This window comes from Triturus cristatus, chromosome 2_2, assembly GCF_964204655.1.
Source record: "Triturus cristatus chromosome 2_2, aTriCri1.1, whole genome shotgun sequence".
Lineage (NCBI taxonomy): Eukaryota > Metazoa > Chordata > Amphibia > Caudata > Salamandridae > Triturus > Triturus cristatus.
Window position 1 is genome coordinate 205,189,455 of NC_140582.1, and position 12,942 is coordinate 205,202,396.

A 12,942-nucleotide genomic window follows, 5' to 3' on the forward strand; every position below is an offset into this window, starting at 1 on the left:
CATCCAAAGGTACATTGACTCAAAGTGTCGCATTTTAACATCTAAAGAGAACTAAGCTAATGCTACCCCTTTAAGTACAGTATTGTGGATTTTTATCGTTTGTGGTATTGTGTTAAATCTATATAAAGAATACTTATTTTTGATATAAAACTTGTGTGGTGTCCATCTGTAGTGTTGTCACTTGGTTACTGTATGTGTTCACAAATGCTTTACACACTGCCTCTGAGATAAGCCTGTCTGCTCGTGCCAAGCTACCAAGGGGGTGAGCATGGGTTATTTTAGGAGTGTACCCCCTTACCCTGACTAGACGCAAGGGTCCCTATTTGTCAAAGGTACCTACCTCTGCCAACTAGAGACCACCAAATCTAACAGTAAGTTACTAGAAAAATGCAGTTTTGAATACCGAAAAATTGTAAACTTACCCAAAAATGAAAGTTACCTTAGTAAATCAGGCCCCAAGATTTTTACCAGACTGCAAGAGTAGATTACTCTCTGTGGACTCCGACCAACTGTGGTGAGTGAATGTCCAATTCACAATAATATCAGAGAGGCATATGCCACCTGAAGGAAAATGCCATAGTTAAAAAGATACCAACTGTCCTTGTAACTTCAGATGCTGTGAAGGTATTTGATTGAGCAGGCTGAAGATTCCTGAGGAAGATGCTGGGCAAGGGGGACTTTGGTGCCAGAATTGGTAGCTGGGTCATTACTAGCAACATGCCACCAAAAGTAGGTTAAAGGAAGTATGTTACAGAACATAAATCTGGCTATTATAATGTGACCTGATTGTCTCCTATTTCACATTTTTCATTTCAAGTAGCATAGAACACTTTGCGGCGACTAAGTCCGGATATTTCAGATATCCCATTTGGGGCAAACAACATAACATCAGTCTATTTGCATATGATGTGCTTCGTTCATTAACTGAAGCAGGTCCTTCTCTGCACGCATCAATTCTACAATTGTAGCACTTTTAATTCTGCTTCGGCAGCAGAGTTTAGCTCACTGCGCGTTACGCTTGTATAAGGGAGTTCCACCAAAATTCCTATAAACGCCGCATCACAGTGTTTTTTCCCATGTGCAGATTGCAAACAGTAAGTTGGTGAGCTCAAGTTTAAATCTGCGTTAACACCAGGTGCCAGATTCCTACCGCTCGTGGAACTCGGCAGTTTTTATGTAATTCTGCAGAATTCCACGATGTGAAACTCAGCAAGTTCTGCCCACCCCTATTAAAAAGCTAGTGTGTTGCACAGCTTTTTAAATATATATTTTATGAAGTTGTTATCGTCTATTCCTGATAAATATGTTGTATACGGTCATTAGCAGTACATAGCCTCTAAAAGACTATATGATGTTTCTTTACAATACACATTGTTTGATCTCTGTCTTACTCTGTGTTCCATTATCAGTCTACCGGGCGGTTTGGTTGTCCAGTGCTTTAACATGCCCTCTGTCATTTGGTAAAGAGGGGTAGCGCTCGTGTTTGACATCAATGGATGTTAAAACATCTCCCGTTCCAAGATGGTCGCTTCATTTGGCTATGGCAAATAGCCCAGAGGTCACCATGCCTGCATTTCGTGTTGTCCTTCGTCTATGTTGCCCCTACAGCTGTCTCGGAGACAGCATGCACCGGCTTTCTCTGCTTCTGCGGGTGGCGCAGCTCCCCCTTCTCTCCACCCGTGGTCTATGTAGCGCTGCAACGGGATCACTTAGAGGAAGGCGAACAGGAGCGCAGGAAAAGCGTCTGTCGAGGGCAGAGGGAGAAGGCGAGGAGCTGATATTTCTGGAACTAACAGAGAATCCTGCAGAGGAAGAGAATGACGTTACCTCTTACGAGCGGCGCCTGCAGCAGGAGTACCTGCGGCGGAAAGAAGAAGAGGACGAGCGTCGGCGGGAGGCGGAGGCAGCGCGGGAAAGCAGCAGTGTACAGGTGTACCTCCGCGGACTACGGCTGCAGGTGAGGGTCAGGCAACTGCAGCACGACTCGTTTTGTGGAGCTGCACTTTCTGGTGGGCAAGGAAACTTGCACATCAAAAACGCCGAAAAGATGCACCAGTTCATGTAATGATGTTGATGGGCTATAAACGACCCGAAAAACAAACTAGGTTTTAAGGTCTCGCCTGAGCCAGCGCGCCTGCGCTACGAGACATTTACGAGACCTTTAGTAAGGGCTTTAAACTTTGGAACACACGCTAGTGCGTGTGCTTTTGTTTTCTTCACCCGCTATTGGCCTTTGCATGTGTCCAGCACGCAATTGGCAAAGGCGGGTGCATGTCCCACCTTCTCTCTGCCATGGCCTCGGGTCCGCGGGAGAGAGTGCGGCTTTCTTCCCTCGTCATGGCTCATTAAGCACAGCGTGCACTGTGGGCTTCAAACGTGGTCGCTTTCACTTTCCTGTACCGCGCTTGTTTTATTTATTTACTAGAGCGCCGTAATGCCTTTCTGCACAGAACACCCTCCCACCTCCCAAACATCAACCAGAACGATGCCGTTGCTTGTTTCTTTTCTTTGTGAGCCACTCTCACTGCAGGCACGGCGTATTTTTTTTTTTTATTAATGGAGCATTGCGCTTTAATGCGCTTTACATTTTAAATGCAGTACTGGGCTGTACAGAGCCCTCATTGCTGTGCGTGCGCTACATGAACGGATATTTGTTTGTTGTGTAGTGTGCAGTACTGGGCTGTACAGAGTCCTCATTGCTGTGCGTGAGCTACATAAACGGATATTTGTTTGTTGTGTAGTGTGCAGTACTGGGCTGTACAGAGCCCTCATTGCTGTGCGTGCGCTACATGAACGGATATAATAGGCTCTTGCTCTACAAGGTCTGTTGGCAATTTGTTTTGCAAATTCATACAGCTCAAACTGAACTCGAGTAGTAGAGACCTTTACAAAACACCCAATTACATTACACAAGAGCACATTAACACAGGAACACATTGCCTTATGGAAGGCACGGGAGATTAACTAATTTGCCCAGAATAACACATTGGTAAGCCAACGCCGTGACTCGAACACCACCAGCTTCCGTACGCGATCATCATGCGTGATTAATCAATTAGTCGCACGCGATCATCATGTGTGATTAATCAATTAATCTCCCCATGGTTTACTAAAAACAGGGTGCTAAGGAACATTCACATGCGCTATAAGAAGGGACCACCCCGTTAAATCTGTTTCGTGTTGTATCTGCTCACTGGTTTTTGTATCTAATATTCGGCCTCTTTCTGCTCTCCCATTTGCCCTCTTCGAGATCCTCCTCTCCATCCGCATTCTGCCAGCACCCTCCTACCCAATAGTCGTTCACCACCACGTCCACAACTTCCACCACTTCCACGTCGACCACCTCCACGTCGACCACCACCACGTTCACCACCACCACGTCCACCACCACCACCCGTGTAAACCAGGTAAAATGTCACTAGAAGGCAGGGGTAATAGGAGTGTCAACCCCGGCTGTATATGGGACATTTAAGGCGCATTGGGCGCGAGAAGATGGGAATAGGGGCTAGAAGTATTACACCAGACCCAAGATACATTTTGAAGAGGCGCAATGTCACAGGGGCTCCTGTAAAAGCACTCTCAGCATCTCTACCTCGCAGTGGCATACCTGCACGAGCCACTCACTCAAAACAAGCATTGGCATAGCCAGTAGGTCTCGCCTTTGGGACATTATAAGTGTTTAGCCATGCAACACTTGATGTTGTTGCACCAAGGATATTGTGCTGGATAACTAAACACTTATAAGGTCCCAAAGGCGGGACCTATTGGCTATGCCAATGCTTGTTTGTGCTTGCCCCTTATTCACAAAAATGCCACATCGAAGCGCTGAACCGTGCGCGGGCAGTAGAGACGTAATGGAACAATGGGAACAGTGGAGGGCAAATGAGGGAAGAAGATAGAGGGAATGAGTTATGGGCGTAATTGCTGGCTATGTAGTTCTTACCTCATAGTTTCAGAATCTCAGTAAATGGAGCTCTACGACGTTATTGAAAATGCCCTTATGTTCTGACCATCAGTGTTGAAATTAGAAAATAAATACTCCAAAAAGTATAACTGTGCGATTCTAGGCGGTGGTCCACGAGGATCAGATTCAGTGCCACCCAGCCTGATGTTTGTCATTACGCAGGTGCTATTTTTTTTACAAAGATTGTAATTGCATGTATACACAGCTTACTACCCTTGATGAGGCATCAAAGCACTTTTTGGAGGGTAGCAGGCTACTCTGGAACCCAAAAAGGATTAGTTCTGAATTAGTTTAGGGAAATATGAAATTAATTTGAGCAGTGGACATGTTAGTCTGTTATTTGGATTGAAAAGGATAGTGGAGTGATAGAAGAGGGAAGGGTTTGCATTTATATAGCGCTTGCTACCCCGATGAAGTGTTGAGGCTTTTTTCGTCTAGTAGCATTCTACTCCGGAACCCAAAAAGGATTAGTGGTGAATTAGTATAGGGAAATTAATATGAGGGGTGGACATGTTAGTCTGTTATTCGGGTTGAAAAGGAATAGTGGAGGGATAGAACAGGGTAAGGGTCTAGAATGTTTTTGGGGAGAGAGTTCATAGCAGTAGGAGGGGATTTGGGATGAGTAAAGGAGAGGGAGAAGAGTCACAGGAAAGGGTTTAGAAAGGATTGTTTGGGAGATCTGAATAGTAAAAGTGGTATGAGATGATGCAAGGAGGGGTACTGGAGGGAAGAGTCTAGAAAGGTTTATTTTGGGGATCATAGTAGTGGTATGGGGTTTGGCTTAGGAGAGGGTAGAGGATATATTGAGAGAGAAATAGGGTAGTGCATTGGAATGAGTAGTAGAATAAGGTTTGAGATATGGTCAGAGAGCGAGGTAGATTATTAGATCTAACCAATTGTCTGCCCCTAGAATACTGCCCACAAGTTTCATGTACCCATTGGGCATGTAAGTGTTTCAGCATTCAGGTGTCCAACATAGGTACGGGACGTACGATTTTCATGACAAGCACTTATTAATCAGACCTGTCCCTTTAAATTACTTCTATATAAATTCATCATTCCGAAGAATCCGTCATGGATTTAGTCCTCCTGGATCTAAGTTGGACATGCATGTGTTAGTGCGTCCGTGGGGCTCATGTACATAGTGAAGGAATCCTAAACATAGGGGATGGCAGACACAGCTTCTGAATCAAAGTTAGAGGCCTCCAGTCCAGTATTGTGTGGATGGACAAATCCTACATTTAGATGTAAACAATGAGTACATTAATCAGCAGGTTCCCTTACTTTTTGGAATGTGCAAGGGTCCTAACAGATAGCAGAGTCTTGACATTTTTCTCTCCTGGAATATCGCTTGTGCTCAGAAGAACTGCAGGAAAAATGGAAGCAGTTTATTAGGGTCGCTCCAAGTTTCTTAGGAGATCCGCACCAATGGGCCGGCAGAAACACAAGAGGTGCGAGGGTGGTATTAGTAACTTAGCCTGTGCTGCATCGAATGCAACTTCAATTACATGCACCAGAGTCAGAGTTTGTTGTTGGTAGTGCTTTCTTGGAGAACACTTCGGAGTTTAAGTTAGACCAGTTAAAAAGCTCATGACTGGACAGATTGATCTGATGCTACGTGATGAACTTGACCTAGGCTGGCAACTGAGTGAAGCTCATCATGTGTTGGATGAGATGGCTCAACTCGAAGTGTTGCATCAATGATATCCCAACGAACTGAGACCCTGAAGTTCTACAGACAGGAAAAAAGCAATTACACAGTGTGGAGTCCAAAAAGGCATTAATGGTGTAATGTCAATTAGTGTTTTTTCTTCTTTACGTGGGTACATGATAATGATTACATCCTGTCTCTTGTGTAATATGTGGTTAAAATGCACATTTGTAAACCAAACACATCAATATATCTCGATGACAATGTATTCCAGCCATATCACACTGGGTAACCATTCCCTGCAATTAATCGACATAGGGCAGTAGCAGACAGTCACTCGAAATATTGAAGAGATGCATGTAGTCATTCCACGCAAATACCAGAGACCTTTCACTGTTGTGTATTGCCTGATCAGTAAGGCTAGATGCAAAGACATGCACAGTTTGCTACACAGTACTAGATGTATGTGGCACACATACAAAACACTATACAGGAGTTTTCTTTACAATATGATCATCCAAACACGAGTGAGGGAGAATGACAGCAGAAAGAAAAACTGTTATTTGAAATTATAACTAACATGTAGAGTGTAAAATGTTCATAAGATTGAATTGTAGGACATGTAGGGCTGGTGCTGCGAGAGGTAAAATAGTAGGTGCAGAAAAAAGTGGTTAAATAGTTCTGTTTTCAGTTTCCTCCTAAATTGAAGATCTTTACACCAGACATCTTTAGTAACAGAGTTCCACTCCAGAGAACAGCTCCTCAGAAAGGCTGATTTGGCTAGGTGAGAATTAAACGTCCTAGTTAAGTCTTAGATTGTCTTTAATCCTGAGGTTTTGCTTTTTGCCTCCTGAGATTTTCAAAGATAAAGTGAGCCAGGAGAGGTGTAACAATGAAGTGTCCTGAAGAATTTAAAGGCTAGTCTGAATTTAACGTTTTTCCTTTTATGATATAAAGTTTTGAAGCAGAACGTAAAATAGCTTTGAGGTATGATTTGAAGCTTTTGAAAGACCAGCTACGGTAGGATTTCTGTAGTCGTGCAAGATATTCATGAAGACCATACCACTCAGCAGAAGACTTCAGTTAAAGGGAAAGAGAGGCGTGTGTGCTTTTTTGGGGGTAACAGATCAGTGAGGCTCTGGTATTCTTTAGTGAGTGTTCGATAACTGAGTACATGCATAAACGTTGGTTTAGTTCACTCAAAAGCCCAGATATTTTACCTTGGGTGAAAGACTAAGAATTCTAACAGCAATTCTGTATAAAAAAAAATTATTGAACGGTGGATATTACCATAAATTCACTTGTTATGGATTGAGTTTAAGAAAATGGTCGACATACAGGTATGTTGATTTGATAGCTATGTTTTTAGTATACATTCATCTTCAAAGGAGGATATTTCAATAGAGAATTTAGTATTATCCGCATATCTGTGACTGAAAATGTCAGATTCCTCCATCAAGATTCTCTGAGGTATTGTTTACAAGAAAATCAACATAGGAGAGAGGATGCAGACCTGGGGAATGCAACAAGTGACCAAGCCATGGTTGGAGAATGAGTTCCCCAATGGGATATTAACCCCTTGAATCCCATATGTGTCGTGCGGATGTCTAAAAGGTTCCTTTGGAGAACTTTAGCGTAGGTCACCAACAGTATAGAAAAGAGTCCTGCGTCACTTGTGTACGTTCGTACCCCACTGTATGTATGTGCGTATGTGCAAGATAACATATTTCTGATCAAGTTATATATCATTAAGTGTTGTGCAAGAGTGAATGTACTACAAGAGATTGTGCAGAAGAGTAAGAGCCAGCGCAGCTCCAGTGTAGAGCAGGTTTGGAGAGTTGCAGGTTAGAAGTTTGATTGTAGGCTAGTGTTGATAAAGTGGACTTACAACTAGATGCCAACTAAGATGCCACCTTCCCAATTAATTGACTAAAGGAAGTGCAGTAGTAAAGCTGTCTGTTTTTTTTCTGTCACATATACTTTCATGCCCACATTTGGGAACAGCAAATAGGAAGATTTTGCAAAAAATAGTCAGGTTAGCACTTGGTTCCTCGTCGAATTTAAGTAGAGATAATTTTATGCAGTAGAAAATTACAAAAAACATTTTTCGCTCTCGTGCTTAAATCGTGTGTTGATATATAAACAAAAAGACCATATTTAAGACAACTTCGAAATGTAATCACCAGTGCTATCCACCTATTTTTATCTGGCTAGTCAGCGTATATTTGGTCATATCAGTGTGTATTATTTAGTCGCTGGACTGAATCGCCACAAAATAGCTCTAGCCACAGGTTTCTGTACTAAAATTTTAACTCGTGGCTAAGTGCATTTTTATGTTGAGATCCATGTTTTTAACCCTTTGGGTGCCAGGCCTTTTCCCCCTCCTGTGCCTGGCGTTTCCCTAGTGGGTGGGTGTCATGACGAGATAGTCTCGTCATGGGCACAGCGCGACTGTGCTCCATGACGAGACCATCTCGTCATGGGCGCAGAAGAGGTTAACCTACATGCCACAAATTGCAATCTTAATAATATAGGTAAGTGGTTTATTGTGTCTACTACAAAAATCTGCATCTAACCTGCAAGTCACACGTTTGAATCTTTTCAGGTTTGAACTCTTTTGTTCTTCTAAGTTTAATAAAATGAGCACATTTGAGTTGGGAAGTAATTAACTTTAACTGCTGAAGTGGAAAAATAATTTTGGTTCTGTTGTATGCTATATACATTTCATTGTTGTGATTACACACACAGACCTGCATGTCCTACATACAGAGCTTGAATAAGGGAAACACTCATGAGGCCACTCGCAAATGGCTTTTTGTTTTCTCTCATGGGCTGCTTAGCCTAGATGCTAGGTATGGTATGCTAGGCCTTACTCCCCATCGGGCACAACTCAGACAAAAGAAATTATCGATTGTTCTTTAATTAATTTGGACCTGAGAGTGCTGGAAAAGGGACAAGCGTTACAACAAACAAATGATGGACGGAATGCTGACAATGCAGACATTCTCCCCCAGTCAAGAGATCTGGGTTAAATCCATCGTTCTTTTGCCCACTACGCCACCCCAGTTCAGACATGGCCATATGCAAATCAGTCTTGACCCTGTGCCTCATGGGAACAGTCCAGCCCGAACTGCCAAGCCATGTCTTCCCTGGACCGGAATCAAGCATCCTAGGACCGGTTTCTGGCTATCAGCCGTCATCAGCCAGGATAGCTTGACTCCAGTGGCGTAGTGAGCACGGGTCCCACGTCTGGGAATACCCATCCCACTTAGGGCGAAAAGCGTTACAACAAACAAATGATGGACGGAATGCTGACAATGCAGACATTCTCCCCCAGTCAAGAGATCTGGGTTAAATCCATCGTTCTTTTGCCCACTACGCCACCCCAGTTCAGACATGGCCATATGCAAATCAGTCTTGACCCTGTGCCTCATGGGAACAGTCCAGCCCGAACTGCCAAGCCATGTCTTCCCTGGACCGGAATCAAGCATCCTAGGACCGGTTTCTGGCTATCAGCCGTCATCAGCCAGGATAGCTTGACTCCAGTGGCGTAGTGAGCACGGGTCCCACGTCTGGGAATACCCATCCCACTTAGGGCGAAAAGCGTTACAACAAACAAATGATGGACGGAATGCTGACAATGCAGACATTCTCCCCCAGTCAAGAGATCTGGGTTAAATCCATCGTTCTTTTGCCCACTACGCCACCCCAGTTCAGACATGGCCATATGCAAATCAGTCTTGACCCTGTGCCTCATGGGAACAGTCCAGCCCGAACTGCCAAGCCATGTCTTCCCTGGACCGGAATCAAGCATCCTAGGACCGGTTTGTTTGTTGTAACGCTTTTCGCCCTAAGTGGGATGGGTATTCCCAGTCGTGGGACCCGTGCTCACTACGCCACTGGAGTTAAGCTATCCTGGCTGATGACGGCTGATAGCCAGAAACCGGTCCTAGGATGCTTGATTCCGGTCCAGGAAAGACATGGCTTGGCAGTTCGGGCTGGACTGTTCCCATGAGGCACAGGGTCAAGACTGATTTGCATATGGCCATGTCTAAACTGGGGTGGCGTAGTGGGCAAAAGAACGATGGATTTAACCCAGATCTCTTGACTGGGGGAGAATGTCTGCATTGTCAGCATTCCGTCCATCATTTGTTTGTTGTAACGGAAAAGGGACGAGCACTTCATCACGGACTGTGTTGCTGGATATCTACCCACTGCTATATGGTCAACCCTTCTGAGATTGAGATCCACTAATACCCATCGTCAACTTCTCCCATAACTGAGATCCCATATTCCTTTTCTCTTGAGATCTTTCCCACGTTGCTTTTTGTTTGCAACGTCAGGACTTTAACAGGGACAGGAAGTTGGCTACCTGTTTTTGAATGGCCACAAAATGCCCACCCCACCCGACCCTCCTACCAAAATCCTTTTATTCCTTGACAAACTGGACTACTGTAATCGTCGTCTTCCTAGATTTTCCCTTCTAATCTTCCAGCCCTCAAAAATACATCAAAATGTTGCTTCTGTTGTATGGCTTATCCATTGCAACGTACACCCACCTCTCCTATCATCTTTGGCTGCCTGGCCTACCTCTGGTCACTGCACAATTTCCAGCACCTGGTTTTGGCGTCAGTAAATGCTTTCACCTCTACCCGACTTGCGGAGGCAATGATTGAAGGCACACCCAGCTGACCCCCACCACAGTTCCTGTCTTTTCAATAACCATAAATAACTTGCACAGAGTATAGGGTAGCAGGGTGTCTAAAGAAAGAGAGAAAGATGTGACCAGTTTGGGCACAACAAGTGTATGGACGAGAACTCTCACTCACCCGAGGGTGACATGCTTCATCATTGGGTTCCTCCAACACACTGGGACCGCAAAGTACCCAGTGTGGGCTACAACTTCCCCTCGGGGAAGAAGCTCAGTGTTTTTAAGGGGCACGTTAATGTTTGAATACCTCTAGGGTAGAGCTGAGGGGCAGAGTGCAACAAAAAAAGTGTATTAAAACTATCTCAGTAGGAACAACAAATGTTATTATAACGTCCTAGAGGATAGAGGTTAAAAGCAATGTGAGACAGGGTTATGGATGTATACCCTGTGTTGTGGTCAACATCTCTCTGCCCTATACGACATTAGATGTTCGGGGCATTCATCAGGACCATGATATTAAGTCACTCTGCTGAAAAAACTTGCGTAAATAATAATTAAAGATAGATACTTAGGCCCATGCTCTCGACCAACCGTACGCAGCGGCAGTAATAAGTTGTGTAGGTCAGGTGGCCCTATGAACAATATGTACAGTCCGACTCTACCATCGTCAGAGTCTCTCCACATGTAGATCCCTCTTACGTGTGGCGGTCAAGCACCATTCGAGACCCTGGTGAGAGATTTTTCCACGACCACACCATATAACGCCCAGATTTTTCCTAATTTATGTCCTGTGCTCAAATTGCACCTTACTAATAGTATGCCGTCCACTAGTGGGTGTTTGTCTCCCTATCCTCCTTAAAGAGAAGCCTTACAAGTGGCCTTTTACTCAAAGTACAACCTTAGTCTGGAGCGAAAAGGAAGCCATTCTCCAGTGATTCACTGAATAAAAATCAGTGATCGCTTTTTTTTTTTTTAATTGACTGATATATTATACATTTTTGCCACTTTCGTTTCCCTCACTCTTACCATCTAGTTTTTTGTATCGCCGCATCATATTTTTGCTTGTACCAAAACTATAAATGCACATTGCCATGCAGTGATAGTTTAATTTATGTACATGATACTTACACAAAAGAAGGACAGTTGGGTTAGAGAGCTAGAGCAGCTCCAAATATGGAAAATAATACCAGCAATATTTGAACACAAGTATCTGAAATGTGTGCAGGTTCAGAAAACACCCTCTGTCCAAAAGGTGTTATCTAAAAAAGGAAACAAACAGATTTTTGCTAAATCGGAACCGCACCACCCTTTTTAGTAAATTCAATTAAGTGTCCACAAAGTTCTCATCAAAAAATATTCGATGCAGGAGAGGTCACTTCATCCAATCGTTGATAAACAATTTTCTTGACATATTACTGTGGTCTTTTGGTGGAACTATCTTCGGGAATAATAGCGGAACACATGGACGAGTGCGCACAATGGGACTCATCGGTGGTGGGGTGTGGAATACCTACTAAAATATCCACCAAAAGACCACAGTAATATGGCACTTTGATCCATTTCATTGATAATCTGGCTATCATACTGGAACATTGCTTGAGATTGGAAGGATACCATCTTTTGCGTTTATTTATTATTCCTAATAAGGCAACAAGTGGAGCAATTGAGAATTATCATTAATTTGGAGAATATTATTTAATATGTCATAATTGGATCTGTAGTACTTTTGTGGATACCTGGTTCACAGATCGTCAAGATGTTTGCCCTGAAGAAGTCCTAGCAGTGTAGGACGAAACGCGTTGGCTGGAAGAAATCTTTTTGGATAATAAAAGAAAATTGCTTATCAACGATTGGATGAAGAGACCTCTCTTGCATCGAATAGTTTTTTTATGAGAACTTTGTGGACACTTAATTGAATTTACTAAAAAGGGTGGTGCGGTTCTGATTTAGCAAAAATCTTTATGTATATGATGTTCAGATTTGCAATGTCACATAATGCACAGGTTTAAAGCAGCCTATCAAGCTTTTTAATGGTGTCATTTGATACATTGACCGTTAAAGTGTTGTTTAATTCTGGTCACCTCTTATTCTTTGGAGAAAGCATTGCAGCCCTTTCTCATAAGTACTTGTACCTTCCTCCTTTAGTTCCGCAAGTAGTCCATATATTTTCCCTCCATCCCCATAATGTAGCTTTCCCCGAATCATTCTAGAACGGCATGGCCCTAGTTCAATCACTTGCTAGGTGGGCACCATATCTTCCCCTTGCCTTCTGGTGACACCTCCACTGGATGTTGCCCCTGAGTGCACAGATAGCAGCTGTGACAACTTTGTTACAACCAGCTATAACAGGCCCATATCTTAGAGCATCTCCTTGTCTTCTGAGATCAAGGGATTGCAGCCCGGATCCTCTTTGTACGTTTGCAACAGTGACTTTTCACCTATCCCCTCACAATGTGGTCATTTATAGCTATCATACAAGGTGGTGGTCCTCTTCCTTGAATTCTTTCACTCTGAAACCTAGATTTTGGGGTGACTGTCCCTCAGTTTAGTAAGTATTGCAGTGGCATGTCACTGGTTGGAGAATTACTTCAAACTCTGCCTTTGGACTGAGGTTTACCTTATTTGTATGTATGCACTGTTCCTATAGCAGAAACATTTGAAAGGTTTAAAGCTGAA

The 12,942-nt window shown here is 43.5% G+C and overlaps 1 protein-coding gene across 1 annotated transcript in view; it reads left to right on the forward strand.

Annotated features, from left to right (window-relative positions):
- Window positions 1–1,535: 1,535 nt before the first annotated feature.
- Window positions 1,536–12,942, forward strand: part of NOA1 (nitric oxide associated 1) — a 91,312-nt gene continuing 79,905 nt past the window's right edge. The window contains exon 1 of the mRNA XM_085641184.1: window positions 1,536–1,957. Within this exon, the coding sequence (XP_085497310.1) occupies window positions 1,541–1,957 (417 nt within the window). The 5' untranslated portion in view covers window positions 1,536–1,540. The remainder of the gene's footprint in view (window positions 1,958–12,942) is intronic.